General features: G+C 33.2%; 2 protein-coding genes across 2 annotated transcripts in view; one reads left to right on the top strand and one right to left on the bottom strand.

Moving 5' to 3' along the window:
• The window catches only part of Slc30a7 (solute carrier family 30 member 7), an 84,024-nt gene that overhangs the window by 43,886 nt on the left and 22,216 nt on the right, over positions 1 to 17,922 (bottom strand). The window contains exons 6-8 of the mRNA XM_027943121.2: positions 17,046 to 17,189; positions 6,039 to 6,089; positions 2,410 to 2,545 (exon numbers count right to left, since the gene is read on the bottom strand). Coding sequence (XP_027798922.1) covers positions 2,410 to 2,545; positions 6,039 to 6,089; positions 17,046 to 17,189 — 331 coding nt within the window. The remainder of the gene's footprint in view (positions 1 to 2,409; positions 2,546 to 6,038; positions 6,090 to 17,045; positions 17,190 to 17,922) is intronic.
• LOC114098890 (peptidyl-prolyl cis-trans isomerase-like 1) lies at positions 7,992 to 9,435 on the top strand. The gene is made up of 2 exons (XM_027943122.2): positions 7,992 to 8,618; positions 8,723 to 9,435. The coding sequence occupies exon 1, from the start codon at positions 7,992 to 7,994 to the stop codon at positions 8,490 to 8,492; it is 501 nt and encodes a 166-aa protein (XP_027798923.2). The 3' UTR covers positions 8,493 to 8,618; positions 8,723 to 9,435.

Below are 17,922 nucleotides of genomic sequence, written 5' to 3'. Positions count from 1 at the left end.
TGTGCAGGTAAAAATTCTAGGAATTATCCCTGATTCCCTTGTCCACTTAGTCTTGACCCATACATTCATATCCATGAGCCAATCTTGTTGGCTCAACCCTACTGCATTTTCTAATTTGATCCACATCTCCCCATTTTCTATATCAGTACCTTAAGCCAAGCCACCATGATCTCTAACTTGGTCCATGACTGGTCCATCTGTCTGTACTTGTGCCCCTATTTCCAACACCTCAGTCAAAATGATTTTTAAAATATAAATTAAATATTGTCACTCCTTTATGAAGATGTCCCACTGCACTTGGCACAAAATCCAAACTTCTAGCCCTGCATAATTTCTCTTAGCCCATTCCAACTTTATCTTAAACCATTCTTACTCCCTATTTCAGCCATACTAGCCTCCTTTCAGTGGCAAAGCTGTTTTCACTATGGGGCTTTTATATTGGCTGGTTCTTAAACTAAAAAGTTCTTCCTCCCACCAGTTCTCTCACAACATTCAGATCTTAACCTAAAGACCCTCACTTTAGAAGTCTTAACTCAGATTAAAGTGGCAACTCAGTCACATCACGTATCCTATTTTAACTCTCAGCACAATAAAAATAGTGATGTTTGAGTGGTTTACTTATTAATCTGTTTCTCTCTCTCCTATTACAGTGAAAAATCAGTAGTTGTCTTTGGATGTTGTCTTTTTCAACCTGGCTAAAAGAATCTACTTTTAAGAAATTATTTGCTGAAAATTATTTGTGCAGTTTTTTTTAAGTGTGTTATATTTCAGTTTTTAAAAAGTTTTCTCTGTTTGCTTACTTATATTTATGGAATAAATGAATGAGAACAGAACTAAATAAGAAGTCCCTATTTGGGGTTAGAAAAAGTAATTCCCTAATGTTGAAAAAAGGCACAAATTTCTTTTTATTCAGAATCAGTGTGCCAACTTTTTGTAAGAATTAGATACCCACTTAAAACAATGAAAAAGTATTTTTTTAAAAAAGATGACTTTTATATATCTTGTTATCCTCATCAAAAAAAAGATAATTTTAGCCAGCATGGAGAGTTTCAAGAGACAGAAAGGAGACTGTCATAGTTTTCCAAGCAAGATATAATAGATAGAATTAGGATAATAATAATGGAGACAAAAAAAAGTGATAATACTCTTAAGAAATATTAGAAGCAACTAAGAAATATAATACATAAAAAATAAAATGACTACTGAATGCATCTATAAAGAAATACAGATATAAGACTTACCAAATTCATCAGCAGTTAGGTTTCACAGAATATGTAACACCTAAGCCAAACTTTCAAGAAAGTGTAATAAGATTTCCAAAGATGAAGAAAAGGCATTCTAAGCTTTAGAAAGACTTTGGTATAACAGAGTTGCTTCCTTTTACTAATAATATACAGAAATTTAAAATTAATCTACATTTATATATTCTTTAGAAAGAAACTTCAAAATCTCCACTTGTGAGTAATTTTAACATTATGATTTCATCACAATCTACTCTAATCAACTATGAGCTATAAAAATCATCAGACTGACCTCAAGTAGGCCTTTGCTATCATTACAAAAGAACCTGAGGGTAAAATCATTTGGAAACATAAAAATACTCTAATATAGGGGCTGGGGTTATCACTCAGTGTAGAGCACTCGCCTAGCATGTGCGAGGGCCTGGGTTCGATGCTCAGCACCACATAAAAATAAATAAATAAAATAAAGATATCGGTGTCCAACTACAACTAAAAAATAAATATTAAAAAAATACTCTAATACAGACATTATATGCAAATTTTAAAATAACTGATGACCATAAAATAAAGGAACATATTATTCTGATAAAAATTAAAGCAATAATAAAATGTCTCAGGGTAAGAGAAACTTTGGTGATAATTACTATACAATCTAATTCAGCAAATGTTTATTGAGAAGTTATACATCTATACACACAAATGCTTTTACATGTACATTGGGACTATGGTAGGGAATAAAAAGAAAAGAGCTAAGAGATGATTCCTCAAGAATTTTATAATCTAGGTGGGAATTAAACATACATTTATGTCAATAAGCAAAAGACTTCTGCAATGACAATATGGCTAATGAGGAGGCTGAAGCATGAGAATTGCAAGATTAAGGGCAGCCTTGACAACTTAGTGAGACTCTGTCTCAAAATAAAATTTTTAAAAAAGGGTTTGGGATGGAGTTCAGTGGTAGAGTGCCTAGCACATACAAAACCCTGGGTTTAATCCTAGTGCCAAAAAAAAAAAAAAAAAAGGTCAAATTCCATAAAAGAAATAAATGAGAAAAAGAAAAAAATTATAAAAGTGAGAAGAGAATTTATGTAGGAATTTTTTTAAAGAAATTCAATATTTTTCACCTACCTCTCATTTTAATACCTGTGAGTAACATAATAATACTTACCTTATAACTATAAGCATGGCTATAAGGATCGAACAGATAGGATCTGCTATCATCAAACCAAAATTCTGCATCATGATTGCAGAGGCAATTACACCAATACTCCCAAGTGTATCTGCTAGAATGTGTAAAAATACACCTAAAAATAAAGCATAATAAAAGTAAGCACCATAGCTTCCGTTCAATTTAAAACAGAAAATGTCTTTGAATTATACTCTTAAAATCATATAGACATCTAAATATCAATTTGGAAAATCAGTTATCAAGTATATTTACTAAATTGAAATAATGTTTTTAAAATCAACAGGGTTAAACTATCTGGTAAATTATACTTGCTCTTACAGGAATAATTTAAATGAAGAAGTAAACGAACTGATTTTTAAAAACTGCAAACATTAAAAAGGAAAATATGATAAACTACAAACATTCATCTCTGTATCTCTGGCTTAAAAGAATACAAAAGTTTTAATAATTTATTTAGGGAAGGAAACTGCATTAGCCTAAATGAACTGGTCAAGGAAGTTTTCTAATTATGAATCCATGTACATACAGAGCCCTCTGCTGGTGATTAAAATTATTACCATTTGGAACTAGAATTTCCTGTGGCCCCTAATTCTGCTTATGTTGATGATATATGTATTAATTATCTTAAAGTTTTTGTTACCTACATTTGTTATATACTATGCTCAAACTCAAAGTGAAAGAAACCAGGGATTTAAATATTTTTAAATGAATATAAAATACATGTTGAACTTTTAAAAATTAAATACTACATTGATGGGACACTGATATTGATGCTCTAACTGCTCAAGAACTCAGATGTTATTATTTAATAAGTGATACTTGCCTGGAAAACATTAAAAATATCAAGAAGGAAGTTTCACATACATTTTTAATTTTTTTTCTGAAAAGACTCAACTAAGATAATAACTTATTCAACATTTAAATCCTTAATGAGTAAAATTTACTATGTAATAAAATGCTATTTCTTAAACTTTAATAATGGCTTGCTAAATATAACAATACTCTTCAATACAATCAAGTACCCTACCTGACCTTATTTTTTTTATATTTTGCCTTAGAGTCACTTTGTGTGTGTGTGTTTGTGTGTGTGTGTGTGTGTGTTGGGGTGGGTGGGTACTAGGGATTGAACCCAAGGGCACTTAACCACTGAGCTACATCCCCAGTTCTTTTTATTTTTATTTTGACACAGGGTCTCACTAAGTTGCCGACGTTGGCCTTGGGTCTCACTAAGTTGCCGACTTGCGATCTTCCTGGGTCAGCTTCCCAATCACTGGGATTTATTGGCAAGCGCTGCCACGCATAGCTTAACTACACTATCTGAAAAGAAATAGATAATGTGCAAAAAGCATGTACCCAACTTAGAAATACCTATTTTTTATTATTCCCTGAACAATAAAAAGTAAACTATAATTATTTTTACGTATAGAAACAGATTTAACTTAAAACAATTTCTAATAATTTAAAAACTGATCACTAATAAGTCCAATTGAATCTCTTGTGTGCTAAGATATGATATTTCAGTTCACCTGCTACTACAGAATTTACGTCTAGTACCAAATATAACTCATCCTTTAATACCTACATTTAATTTTTCATTTGTATAGAGTTTTGATTCATTATAACTATTCTTCAGAAAGCTAGCTGCTTTCTTAAGAAATTTTTCCACAATAAGTTTTGTCAGAGAATACTTTTTAGAGAAAGATATACATCAAAGTGGGATGAAGATCCCTGCTATAGTTTGGATGTGAGGTGTGCCCCAAAAGACAATGCAAGAAGGTTCAGAGAAGAAATGATTAAGTTATGAGACCCTCAACTCAATAAATTAATCACCTGATGGGAATAATTGAGTGGTAGCTGAAGACAGGCAGGGTGTGGCTGGGGGAGGTGAGGCCCTAGGGGCATGGCTTTGGGGTATATATTTGTATCTGGCAGGTGGAGATCTCTCTCTCTGTTTTCTGATCATCATGTGACCTGCTTCCCTTCTACCACACTCTTCTGCCAAGATGCCCTTGAGCCCCAGGAATGGAACTAGCTGTCTATGGACTAAGACCTCTGAAACTGTGAGCCCTCAAATAAACTTTTCCTCCTCTACAATTGTTCTGGTCAGGTCTTTTAGTCACAGCAGTGAAAAAGTTGACTCAAATAGTGCCTAAGCTATAAACTTTTATATTAAATCTTTACATATTTTAAGCAGTGTTTTTGGTAAAATCAGCAATGAAAACAGCTGTAGACACTGGAAGGAAAAAGAAAAGAATCACTTGTCCTTGATTTTTCCTTAGATTAGAAAGTCCCTGGCTATGTGCTAACCTGAAAACTGTTTTCATTAGCAAGTGTTATTAACTATCTAAGCCCAGCTTACTTCATAGTAACTAAGAAGAAAAATCACTAAAGAAATACATAAACAATATGCTTAACTTGTATAAAGTTAAAACCTTGGAAAACTTGATGGGATGTTGATAATATCCTCCCAAACTTAATAAACCAGGATTCTTATTCAAGATATAGCAAATAATTGAAAAATTCGGTTAACTCATAGTATTCATGGTAGTTTTGCAGGAAAGTTTGAACCAGCTATATCTGTCCTTCAGCTACCTACTGGTTTCCTTCAGTCACAATAAATTGATAGATAATCAGAAAATACAAACTGATTTTAATATTAGCTGTATAAAAGATAAGTAGAAGGCTAGATCCTTTCTTTTTCTCTCATGATAATTTTCAAAACTAAACTATTATCAAAACTAACTTATAGAAAATGATATAGCTGTATCAAATATACATGATTACAAGCTATTTCAGCAAAGGGTATTCCGAAATAATTCTCTATAATTTGTAAATGGATAATTAGTGAATGGAAGATACACTTATTAAGCCTTTTGAAAATGAATTCTTCAATATGGAGAAACATTCTCAGTGAAAAAATAAAAAGCAAATGTTAGATCAAGAAATAGTGGAGAAAACAGGTACAGTACTGACTAGACTAGAAGCTACTGAAAAACTCAGACTGGAATCAAAAGTAAATAAAGCTGGGAATTAGGAACCCTTAGCAATAAAGTCTAACTGGAACCTCAGAGCCAAATATTGGTTCACATCTCCAAAATGGAAACTACAATAGTTTCTAGACAAAGCTGATTTTCTTTCACTTATAAAACTTTATAATGTCTCATTTTACATGACATATAACACTTGATTAGGTACCATTAACTGAAATCTACAAATATGACAGAGGTCTTATCCTGCATTACATTTTTAGCTCTAAATTTTCCCCACAACATAAGAATATACTGATTATTATTCTTGGAAAATCTATATAATAATCCTATGAAGGCAAACAGAATACTACTATAGCATTACTATGTCTACAAGCCTGGCAATTACTTATATTTAAACTTCGTAGTTTCTGAAATTTTTTTTTTTAACAGTCAAGTGAAAAAAAAAAAAAATCAGTTAATATACCTAAGTAGTATATATATTTAAAAAAATCACTTAAGAAGAAATAACATTTTAAACATAAATATTTTGTTATGTATTTTTCTTAAAGGAAAACTCTAGACAACTGAAAATTATGAAATCAATTTCATAACATTGAGAAACATAAAAATTTGTCATACCTTGTAAAATCTGTCTGCTGGGTCCTGTTGTTTCTTTTAGGGAAGGACCATCTGTAGAGAATTAAGTTAAATTATTTTAAAACATGTCTTCAATTCCTTATTCAAATTTTTGCAATTCTGAGTCCTTTTCATTCAATTGTATCATGAAGGATGTGTGACTATTTAGCCACATGAGACCTATAAAATTATTTTTTAAATTTAATAAAGTAACTGAGGAGTGATAAATCTAGTACAGGCAATTTAAAATGCATCAAGGATACAGAGTATTTTAGAAATACTGTATTAAAAAATAAAAAGCACAAGAAATTCAAAACTGTGAAAATATGCTAACATTCATAAAATATACTCTAATGCTTTTATAATTGGAAAATTCAGACGAAACTAAATGTAGTGTTTGAAGTTAAAAGAAGTCTAAGAAATGAAGTCCAGTTAGAAATGAATCCAAGATAACTTGATTATGACAAACAGTAGTTTTTCAATAGTTTCTAGATGGATATAGCAAGTTTTCTATTCAAAAGAAATTTAAAAAATTTAAATTCTTTTTTTGCCTTTATACCTAAGTGCAGTAGCACATTTCTAGAACACCAGTGACCCAAACTCATTTCTAGAACACAGTGACCCAAAGGCAGGAGGATCCCAAGTTTGAGATCAGACTGGTCAATTTAGCAAGAGCCTGACACAAAATTTAAAAGGTTGGGGATGTAGCTTGGTGTCAGAGACTACCTAGGTTCAATACCTAGCACTGCAAAAAAAGAAAAAAAAAATGCCTTTCCGATTAAAAATGAAAAAAAAAAATGGATTTGGCAGTATTCCCTCCTTTTCAATTTCATGGAATAATTTTAGAAGGATTGGCATTAGTTCTTTAAAAGTCTAGTAGAACTCAGCTAGGAATCCATCTAGTCCTAGGCTTTTCTTTGTTGGAGAGCTTTTAACAACTGCTTCAATTTCATTATTTAATATTGGTCTAAGCTTTCTATATCCTCATGGTTCAATCTGGATAGGTCACATGTCTCTAGAAATCGTCAATATCTTTAAGATTTTCTACTTTATTGGAGTATAAATCTTCAAAATAGTTTCCAGTGATCCTTTGGATTTCAGTAGTATCTATGGTGATTCTTTTTTATATCTAATTTTATTAATAGGCAAAGCAATCCTGAATAAAAAAAGATACTGAAGGCATCATAATTTCAGACCTCAAATCCTACCACAGAGCTCAAGTAACAAAAACTGCATGGTATTGGCACCAAAACAGACATAAAGGCCAATAGAATAGCATAGAAACAAACCCACATGGATATAGTCATCTGGAACTTGACAAAGGTACCAAAAACATAGACTGGAGAAAAGATAGCCTTTTTAACAAAAGGTGCTGGGAAAACTGGACATCCATAAATATGTAGAAGAATAAAACTTAATTCCTATCTCTCAGCCTGTATAAAAGTCAAATCAAAGTGAACTGAAGACCAAGGAATTGGACCTGATACTCTGCAACTGTCAGAAGAAAATGTAGGCTCGACACTCCAACGTATTGGTACCGACATCAACTTCTTTAATGAGATTCTTAAAGAGCAAGAAATAAAACTAAGATTCAAAAAGTGGGAAGGCATCAAATTAAAAAGTTTCTACATAGTAAAGGAAACAAGAGTGTGAAGAGAGAACCTACAGAATAGCAGAAGATCTTTGGTACCTATTTCTCAGACAGTGGATTAATATCTAGAATATGTAAAGAACTCAAAAAACTTAACACCAAAAAAAAAAAAAAAAAAAACCCAATCAACAATTGGACAAAAGAACTGAACACTTCTCAAAAGAAGAACTACAAATAGCTATTGAAGATACGAAAAAAGTTCAACATCTCTAGCAATCAGGGAATACAAATAAAAACTATATTGAGATTTCATCTTACTCCAGTAAGAATGGCAATCATCAAGAAAACAAATTATGGGCTTCGTTATGGCAGCCATTCCCCCAGACTCCTGGCAGCCGCCCAACGTTTACTTGGAGACCAGCATGGGAATCATTGTCCTGGAGCTGTACTGGAAGCACGCTCCGAAGACCTGTAAGAACTTTGCTGAGTTGGCTCGTCGGGGTTACTACAATGGCACCAAATTCCACAGAATCATCAAAGATTTCATGATCCAGGGCAGTGACCCAACAGGGACAGGTCGAGGTGGTGCATCTATCTATGGCAAACAGTTTGAAGATGAACTTCATCCAGACTTGAAGTTCACTGGGGCTGGAATTCTTGCAATGGCCAATGCAGGGCCAGACACCAATGGCAGCCAGTTCTTTGTGACTCTTGCCCCCACCCAGTGGCTTGATGGCAAACACACCATTTTTGGCCGAGTGTGCCAGGGCATAGGAATGGTAAATCGAGTGGGAATGGTGGAAACAAACTCCCAGGACCGCCCTGTGGACGACGTGAAGATCATCAAGGCATACCCTTCTGGGTAGACTCGCTGCCTCGCAGGCAAAGCCAAGTCTTCTGCAGTGGCCCCATCAAACCAGCTTCCAAGTGACATGTAACTCAGCTTAATTTTGGCCTTGAATATATTGGCTCTAAGAAGCCAGGGGCCTTGGGTGAGTTAGGATCGAAGTGTACTTTAATAGAATGCTTCTCTTCTTCACCTATTGCCTGGACTGACGGGGCATTTGCAGAAATGCCTCCATGTGTTTATTTACAGGTTTCTGCCCCCTGTGGATGACCCATACTTCTCCTTGCTGTGCATGTCTGCTCTGATACACTTGGAACAAAATGAAGCAGGCTGTGTCATCTCACAGAGCCTAAACAAACTTGTTCTTGAAGAGATTTATATTCTGGCCTACACTACAGTCTCCGGTAGCTGACAGCCACAGAATTCAAACCGAGTAATGTCTATCAGCCCTGTTAACCCTGCACACCCCATCTTCGTCTCCTACATTTGTTCTTCCAGGGAACGTATGCGTCTCTCTGTTTTCCCTCTCAAAACCAGAACATCAACACTGCTGTTTCTTATGCTTAAACATCCCACACAAAGCCACATTGAATTTTTGCCAAATGAAAAATGCATCCAACAATCAAGTTTCTAAGAAGGTGCCAAGTGAGGAATGATAATGTTTAATAATTGAGAAAGGAATTTATTAGAAGGAAGCTGAGGCATTGACCATTTTTTCCCCAGAAGGAGAAGTCTGTAGTGAGCACAGGACGGACCGCATTTTCCTCAGAGCAGCACCCTCAAGGAAAAGCACCGCTTATGTTTTTTAACCTAAGACTTTAGAGAAATCAGATGAGAGATTTTTGTACTTTTTTTTTTTTTTTTAAATCTTTATGAGGTTTGGGGTAGGAGTAGGGATGAGAGGAAGTAAATACCTATGTAATACATAGAAATTTCCAAATAAAATGCTATTGGTCGTTAAAAAAAAAAAAAAAGAAAACAAATTATGATCAATGTCGGTGAGGCTTTGGGGGAAAAGGTACAGTCATACATTCTTGATGGGACTGCAAATTAGAACAACTACTCAGGAAAGCAGTTTGAAGATTCCTCAAAAAAGTAGGAATGGAACCACCAAATGATCCAACTATCCCACTCCTTGGTATATATCCAAAAGAACTAAAATTAGAATACTACAGGGATGTAGTCATATCATGTTTATAGCAGCACAATTCACAATAGCTAAGCTATGAAATCAGTATAGACGGATACCTGTCAACAGATGAACAGAAAAGGAAAATATAGTGTGTGTGTGTGTGTGTGTGTGTGTGTGTAGATACACAATAGAGTTTTACTCAACAATAAAGAAAAATGAAATTATGGCACCTGCCAATAAATGGATGGAACGGAGACGAAAAAAATAAACCAGACCCAGAAAATCAAGTCAAGGGTCAAATATTTTCTCTAATATGTGGAAGTCAGACCAAAATAAGAAAAAAACAAAAAAAATGTGGGGGTGGGGGGTTTCCATGAAAACAGAATCGAGATCAAAGGTATAAGGAGGAGGAATGGGAAAAGAAAAAAAAAAAAAATGGAATGAACCCGACCAAACTCTCTTAGGTACACATATGACAAATCACAGTGAATCTCACCTTTATGTATATCCACAAGGCACTAATTTAAAAAAAATTAATAAGTAGAATAAAGGGAACAAGAGGAAGGAATGAGAGGGGAGAGAAGGATGGAAATGGGAAATACTGGGGACTGAATTAGAACAAATTATATTCCATGCTGGTATAACTGTAATATTTTGTATAACTAAAATGAACTTATAAAAAGTTCAAAAAAAGATGAACAAATATGATAAATTCCTATGACTAAATACATTTAATATTACTAATCAGCTATACACTGAAGCAAAAAAAAAAATAAGCAAAAGATAAGCAAAATTTGTTTAAAGGGATTATAAAGACTGATAAGCTTTCTGAGCTGACAGTGCTTGCCTATAGTCACTGGATGCTGGCCAAGAGCACAAAAGGGACAACATATCCTTATCACTGCAGCATTAATAAAGCATTGCAACAATGTAACAAAGGAATATAAAAGCAAAAGAGTACAGTACTGCTGTGAAAAGATGTAGCTACCAGGAAAGGGCCACAGATAGTCATAAGTACACTATTTTAAAAAGCCAGCACTCCAACAAGGCACCAGATTTGTCTACAGGTAGTAGATCTACAAAGATAGTTTGACATCAGTACTTTTAAAGGTATGGTCTACTGTACTATTATAGGAGTGATATAAGATAACACAACTCCCACCTATGTTAAATCTAAAATCCTCTTAAATAATTTATTATTTGTGGCAGACAATGGCTAGTTGCTTGCCAAACTCATTTCCTGTTCCTCTTGGACATGCAACTAAACTGTATTTCCTAGGCTCCCTCGAGTAAGGGGTGTTCTTTGGTTAAGTTGTAGACAAAGAAATATGTGGTGAAAATCACTTACAGGGTCATAAGAATGTCCAACATGATCTATATATTCTCCTTCCAGCTTGATGCAGAGAATCTAGCAGACTGTGCTAACATCTAGGAATCCCATAGATTGAAGGAGCCTAGATCCCCAAATTGCCATAGGAATAGAATTCCCACACTGTATCCTACTGACTTACAAGCAATTAATAAATTTTTAGTGTTTTCATTACTGACATTTGAGCAATATTTAAAAAAAATACAACTAGTTGTACTCATAGCACAGCATTCCAATAAATATGAGATTATACCTTTTATGGGCAAAATGAGATTATGGCCCTATTACTTTAGTATCCCCTGTCTGGCTTACACAATACTTAAGGGAGAATATAAGTTAAGAGCACAATTTTTGAAGTCAGATTCTGTGAGTTCAAATCTTTGCTTCTTAATTTACTAATTACTATGTTTTCTTTGTGTCATAGTTCATGAAGATAATGGCTATATCTACCTCACTAGACTATGAGAAAATTTTTAAAGTTAAGGCATGCAAAGTACTTAGACTATTCCTAGCACATATTGAGCAGTCAAAACAACTAGGAATTATCAGTGTTGCTTATTAAGATGATGATTACTGGAATATACCATCAGGCTACCATAAATATCTAACCCTCAAGAAATATAACTGAATTTTTTTAAACATTTACTCTACCAAAATAAGTATGTATTTATTAAAACTTAAACACAAAATGTGTCTTCTAGTGAAATTTTAAAAATGCTTTTGTAGCCAGGTATGGTGGCACACACCTGTAATCCCAGTAGCATAGGAGGCTGAGGCAGGAGGATTTCGAGTTAAAAACCAGCCTCAATAATACAGAGGCACTAAGTGAGACCCTGTCTCTAAATAAAATACAAAATAGAACTGGGAACATGGCTCGGAGGTTGAGTGCACGAGTTCAATCCCCAGTATCTCCCTCAAAAAAAAACCCCCCAAAAAAACCATGCATTTTAATATACTTCCCCACCAAGTAATTGTAACATTTAAATTCAAGGTTGAATTCTTTTTTTTTTCTTTCTTTTTCTTGAATTATGGATTAAGCATCCCTAATCTGGAATCCAAATGCTCCAAAATTGGTTTTTAGATTAGGGATGCTCAACTGGTAAAGCCTATGTAAATACATAATATATATATATATATATATATATATATATATATATATATATATATATATTTTTTTTTTTTTTTAAATCTGGAATGCTTCTGGTACCAAGCATTTTGGATAAGGAATATTCAACCTGTTGTTACTTGTTTTGTGTGGGGAATGGGAGAAGAGTAAAATCCAAACAAATTTACTCAACAATTTAATAAGACTGACAAATATAAATGGCATGTTTTTAATACAATAAATATTTAATGAGTTGTTCTTGGCACTGTGCTAGAATAAAGAAGTCAATAAGGCAGTCCTTGAGCTCAAGGAACTCACAGTCCACTGGAGAGGAAGGACAATAGAAACTAGTTTCATTAACAGATTATTTCTTTCGCCTTTTAATTTCAATTTTGTCTCTGTTAAATTTCATAAACAATTAGCAGAAACTCTCTTTAGGTTAATTCTAGAGTCCTATTTTGCAATCATTAATTCCATGAAGTAAAAGAATTATTCAGTTTTAGATTAAAAAAAAAAAAAACAAGTAAAACATTCCAGTTAATTAATAAGAAATAACACACATGAGGGATTCAGTTTCTAGATTCACAAAATTCAAAAGCTTTCCTAAGCTAAAATAGTTTTCAATTTTTGGTCTTCTCTCTCCCTTCTCTCCACCTCCATCATCTCCCTTTTTGTTGCAATATAATTTCTCACTAAACAGATCTGAACTGTTCAAATTCAAATGCCCAACACAGTGAGCATTTTTCCACCAGGGGAAGTTTTACCAAGCCTGATTTGGTATTATGAAACCTAATCCCTTGCCCTCACATACCATGCATAAAATCTGTATTGTCAGTCACTCATTATTCTCACTAAGGCAGCTTTGCCAGTACTCTTAAGCATGTTAAAAGGAAAGGATTCCATTAATCTCTTCATCAAGGTACATTCTAGCAGTTTTCCAGGGCTGCAAACATAATTTGGGGATCTATTAAAGTTTCTATTTATCACTTCAGTCTCTTTTCCCAGATGTATGCTCTCCTTCCAGCCCTTCTATCATCTCATGGCATGGTCAGTCCACAGATAGTGCACATTGAAAATACAAGCCCTTATCACCTAATAAAAAGAAAACAGGATAAATGAGAAAAACAAAAAAAAAGCTTTTCTAAAACTGATCTACCCAAGAGTGTCCCAATATCATGCCCGTTCTTTTTTGCCACCTACCCTCTCCTCCTTGACCAAAAAAGAAATACCTTTCATCTATAAATAATAATGCTACAGTGCATTGTCCAGGATGTAAACAAAAATTCTAGGCAACAAGTAAGGGGTCACTTGAAAATATTGGTGTAAATGTTAGTAAAGTAATGACTTTAATGACTGGCCACCAAATCATTTTGTAAGCAATGTGGTTTCTAAATCTTTGATCTTAATAAAATATAGGGATTAGTTACTAGAACTTCCAATTAATAGAGCAACAAAAATCATTTTCTGATGATAGATTACTATAATTTTTGGAACATAATTCTGAAGGTAGTCAAAGAATTGACTAAAACTGCTATAACAGAATTCTTCCTATTTAGGGTAACTAGTACTTATAAAGATGAAAAATAGGAACCAAACTGATATAAAAACTTTTTTAGGAGCTGGGGTTGTGGCTCAATGGTAGAGTGCTTACCTAGCATATGTGAGGCACTGGGTTCAATTCTCAGCACAGCATATAAATAAATTAACAAAATAAAGGTCCATCAACGTCTTAAAAAATAATAAATTTTTAAAAATCTTGCTTTATGCCAATAAGCATAATTTATCTATAAAATAATTTTAATGAGAGCTCCAATCACCTGATTGAGATAGGTATTTCAAATAAAATGTTGCCTTTTATGTTACTAATTATATATCAAATTTGAGATAGAACTATTCTGATTGACTTTGTACTCAAGACTACAATAATTCCATTTAAAAGCAATGTCTGAATGCTAAGTATTATAGAAAAAATTTTTTGTACATATTTTATTGCCAAAAATGATGACAGATAATCAAATAAAGACTTAATACAAACAAATTCCATTATTATAAAATACAGGAAAGGAAGTGAAATGAAGGACAAATTTAAAGAAATCAGGATTATGTAAAAATGTATGTGTGATTATATTTTACAATGGGTGACAGTATGTTCTTAAGTCAGTAAGGTATTTGGAGTCCATTAATATACTCAATACACTGATGTAAGAGTTTCAACTTCAAACATTACATATATATAATAGCATATGTATAATATATATTAAATATTATATTCTTTGCCAACTCATCAAAATTTTTCTAGAAATCATTATAAATGTGTGTGATATGCAGATTTTAAAAACTATTAAGCTATGACGCATATAAGCAAAAAAGATGGAAAAGCAAGGTGTTGAAGCACAAATTTTAGAAATTTACAGAGGCAACAAAAGGAAAAAATAGACTAGGGGAATCACACATCAAACTAAAAAGGTTCTGCACAGCAAGGAAACAAATAACAAAAATAAAAGAATATATTTGAAAACTATATATCTGATAATAAATACCCAAAATATACATAAAACTCAAACAACTTAAGAGAAAATAAAGATTACCTGACTAAAAAAGTGGCCAAAGGAACTGAATAGAAATTTCTCCAAATGAATGTACAACTGGCCAACAGGTATACTAAAATGTATTCAACATCAGTAGTAGGGAAATTCAAATCAAAACAATATATATCATTTCATACCTCTTGGGATGGCTATTATCACAAAAACAAAAGATAATAAGTATTGGCAAAGATATGGAGAAGAGGAACACTTGTATGCTGTTGGCGGGAATGTAAATTGGTAAAGATGCTATGGAAGAGAATATAGAGGTTCAAAAAATTACAAACACAACTACCATGTCATCAGCAATTCCACTTCTGGGTATATGTCCAAAGGAATTAAAAACAGGATCTTAAAGAGATATCTGTACCTCCAAAGCACTATTCACCATAACCAAGACATAGAAGCAACCTAAATGTGCACCAACCAATGAATGGTGTTTGATTCAGATATTAGGTGTCCCCCAAAAGCTCATGTGTGAGAATATGCAAGAAGGTTTAGAGGAGAAATCATTGGGTTATGAAAGCCTTAACACAATCAGTGAATTAATCCCCTGACAGGATTAACTAAGTGAATGTGAAGTGAATGTGGGTAGGGTGTGGCTAGAGGGGGTGGGTCACTGGGGATGTGCCTTGGGGGTATATATTTTTGTATCTGGTGAATGGAATCTCTCTCATGTGAGCTACTTTCCTCTACCACATTCTTCCACCATGATGTTCTGCCTCTCTTTTGCCCCCAAAGAATGAAGATGGCTGTCTATGGATTGAGACCTCTGAAACTGTGAGCCCCCAAATAAATTTTTCCTCCTCTAAAATTTTCTTGTCAGGTCTTTCAGTCACAGCAGCAAAAAAAAAAAAAAAAAAAAACAATACTACTAAAACAAATGGATAAAGAAAAACTGGTATATACACAATAGGATATTAAAAAAAAAAAAGGAAAAAAGAAATCCTGCCATCTGGGACAACATGGATGAACCTGGAGTATGATATGTTAAATGAATACACCAGATACAGAATGACCTGCACTATAAGATACCACTAACATGAGGAATCTAAAATAGTCAAACTCATAGAAACAGTAGTATTATGGTTACTAGGGGCTGGAGGGAGGTGGAGATGGAGAATAGTCCAAGGGTATGAAGTTTCAGTTAGAACCTTTACAAACTTTCTAGGTAAGTTCTGGAGAGCTGTATAGCATAATATAGCATTTAAAGTTAATACTGTATTGTATACTTCAAATTTTGCCAACAAGATAGTTTCGTTGTTGTTGTTTTGTTTGTTTTTGGTAGTGGGGATTGAACCCAGGGGTACTTAACCACTGAGCCACATCCACAGCCCTTTTTACTTTTTATCTTGAGACACAGTCTTACTAAGTTAAGTCTAAACTTAGGGCCTTTCTAAATTTCGGAGGTTGGCTTTGAAATTGCAATCCTCCTGCCTCAGCCTCAAGTCAATAGGATTACAGGCAGGCGCCACCATGCCCAACTAAGATGGTAGATTTTATGTTGTGTTCTTATCACAATAAATTTTTAAAAAATGATTAAAAGAATAAAGGGTGCAGAAAGAAACTTTGGTTGTGATGGATATGTTTATGGTTTAAACCATGGTGATGGTTTCACAGGTATATACTTATCTCCAAACTCATCAAGTTATATATACTACATATGAATACCTTTTTGTATGTCAATCATATCTCAAGAAAGTATTCAAAATATTTAAAGACTGCAAAATTCGATGCTCATTCTCCAAGGTACCTCTCAAATTTTCAAATCTAAACTTTTGACTCTATCTGCAGGCAAATACTATTTGAACATATAATCTATTTAAAGATTAATTGAATTGTGTCAATAGCTTTTATTGATTGATATTCTAAAATTCATAAACTTTAAAAAATATAATTTAACTAACTACATATTAAGTCGAGAAGTACCCTGAAACTTATTATCTAAATGATATAAAAAGCAGTATACAGAGCACTAAAGAAAGATGGAGGTAAATATCAGGCAATAAACGGCAATAAAATAAAATAAAAATGTGAAAAATTGAAAACATTTATAGTATTTTATAGGACTATATAGCACAAAAAGCCTCATGATACTTTTAAAAAAATCAAAGATTTTCATTTGCTAAATTGCAATTGTTTCTCATTCATTGATACTTAATTAAAATCAAGGCATCTTAAAACATACTCACTGAAAAAAAAAAAAAAAAAAAACTATACTCACTGCCTTACACCAAATTACTTTAATGTATATTAGAAATGAACTTATTTTGGAACCATTTAGACTGATTTATCAAAAAAGAAGTTGACTATATATAAATCTATATAAATCTTGATTACTTAGAAGGCTATCTACTTAAAAATGTTTCTGCTGTACTCACCATGAGAATGAAAGTGTCCATGTCCATGAGCATGATCATGGCTATGTGCAGCACCATGCTTCACTTCATGACTATGGCAATGTTCTCCATGGCCATGTACTGGATCTAGAGCACCATTAAAGAGGGAATGACTATGTCCGTGCCCTAGAAAACAAAAAGTATTAGAACAGAAGGTATATAAAAATATATTATTATGATAACATGGTACTAGTGAAAAGAATCTAAATTCTAATTCAATGCACTAAACATATATTTGTGAAAGTGTTAAGATTCATTAAAACAATCCCAACTGAGTTCCTGCTAAGATGCGAGCAAAAAAAGTAGTAACTGGAAATATCACAGAAATATTTGTAGATAATGTTGTTTATTCAATTCAAGAAATATGTATTTGAAACATACTATGTGATAGGCATTGGGGAAAATGCACTAAAAAGCACAGACAAAAGATCATTATGCACACTAATAAAGATTAAAGAAGATGCAAGCATATTAACTGAAGAAAAAGCTGGGAACTGATGTCTTTGGAAAGAGGATCAGTAAAGTTAAAACAGGTATGAGAAGTCTGACACAAAAGAATGCAGAATTCTCTCTCTACGGCATAACTAAAAATCATCAAGAAACATACTAGCTATTCAAAAGGACAGAAAAAAATATTCACTAATTATCACTTATGTTTGCAAAAATTCTAAATAGCAGAAAACCAAATCCAACACTGTGTTATATGAAAAGATGATGACCATGAGAGATCATGTTCTAGAATGGTGAAGAAGGACCTTGGTAAACTGCCTATTCTCTAAAACAACAAAAATGTAGGGAAAACAACTACAAAATAACCATTTCAGAACTCTGGTAATTAATCAAAACCATAGCATAAACT

The sequence above is a fragment of the Marmota flaviventris genome, chromosome 10, assembly GCF_047511675.1.
Source record: "Marmota flaviventris isolate mMarFla1 chromosome 10, mMarFla1.hap1, whole genome shotgun sequence".
In the NCBI taxonomy this organism is placed as follows: Eukaryota; Metazoa; Chordata; class Mammalia; order Rodentia; family Sciuridae; genus Marmota; species Marmota flaviventris.
The sequence above is the reverse complement of the archived record's forward strand: the minus strand, read 5'-3'. Positions and strand labels throughout refer to the sequence as shown.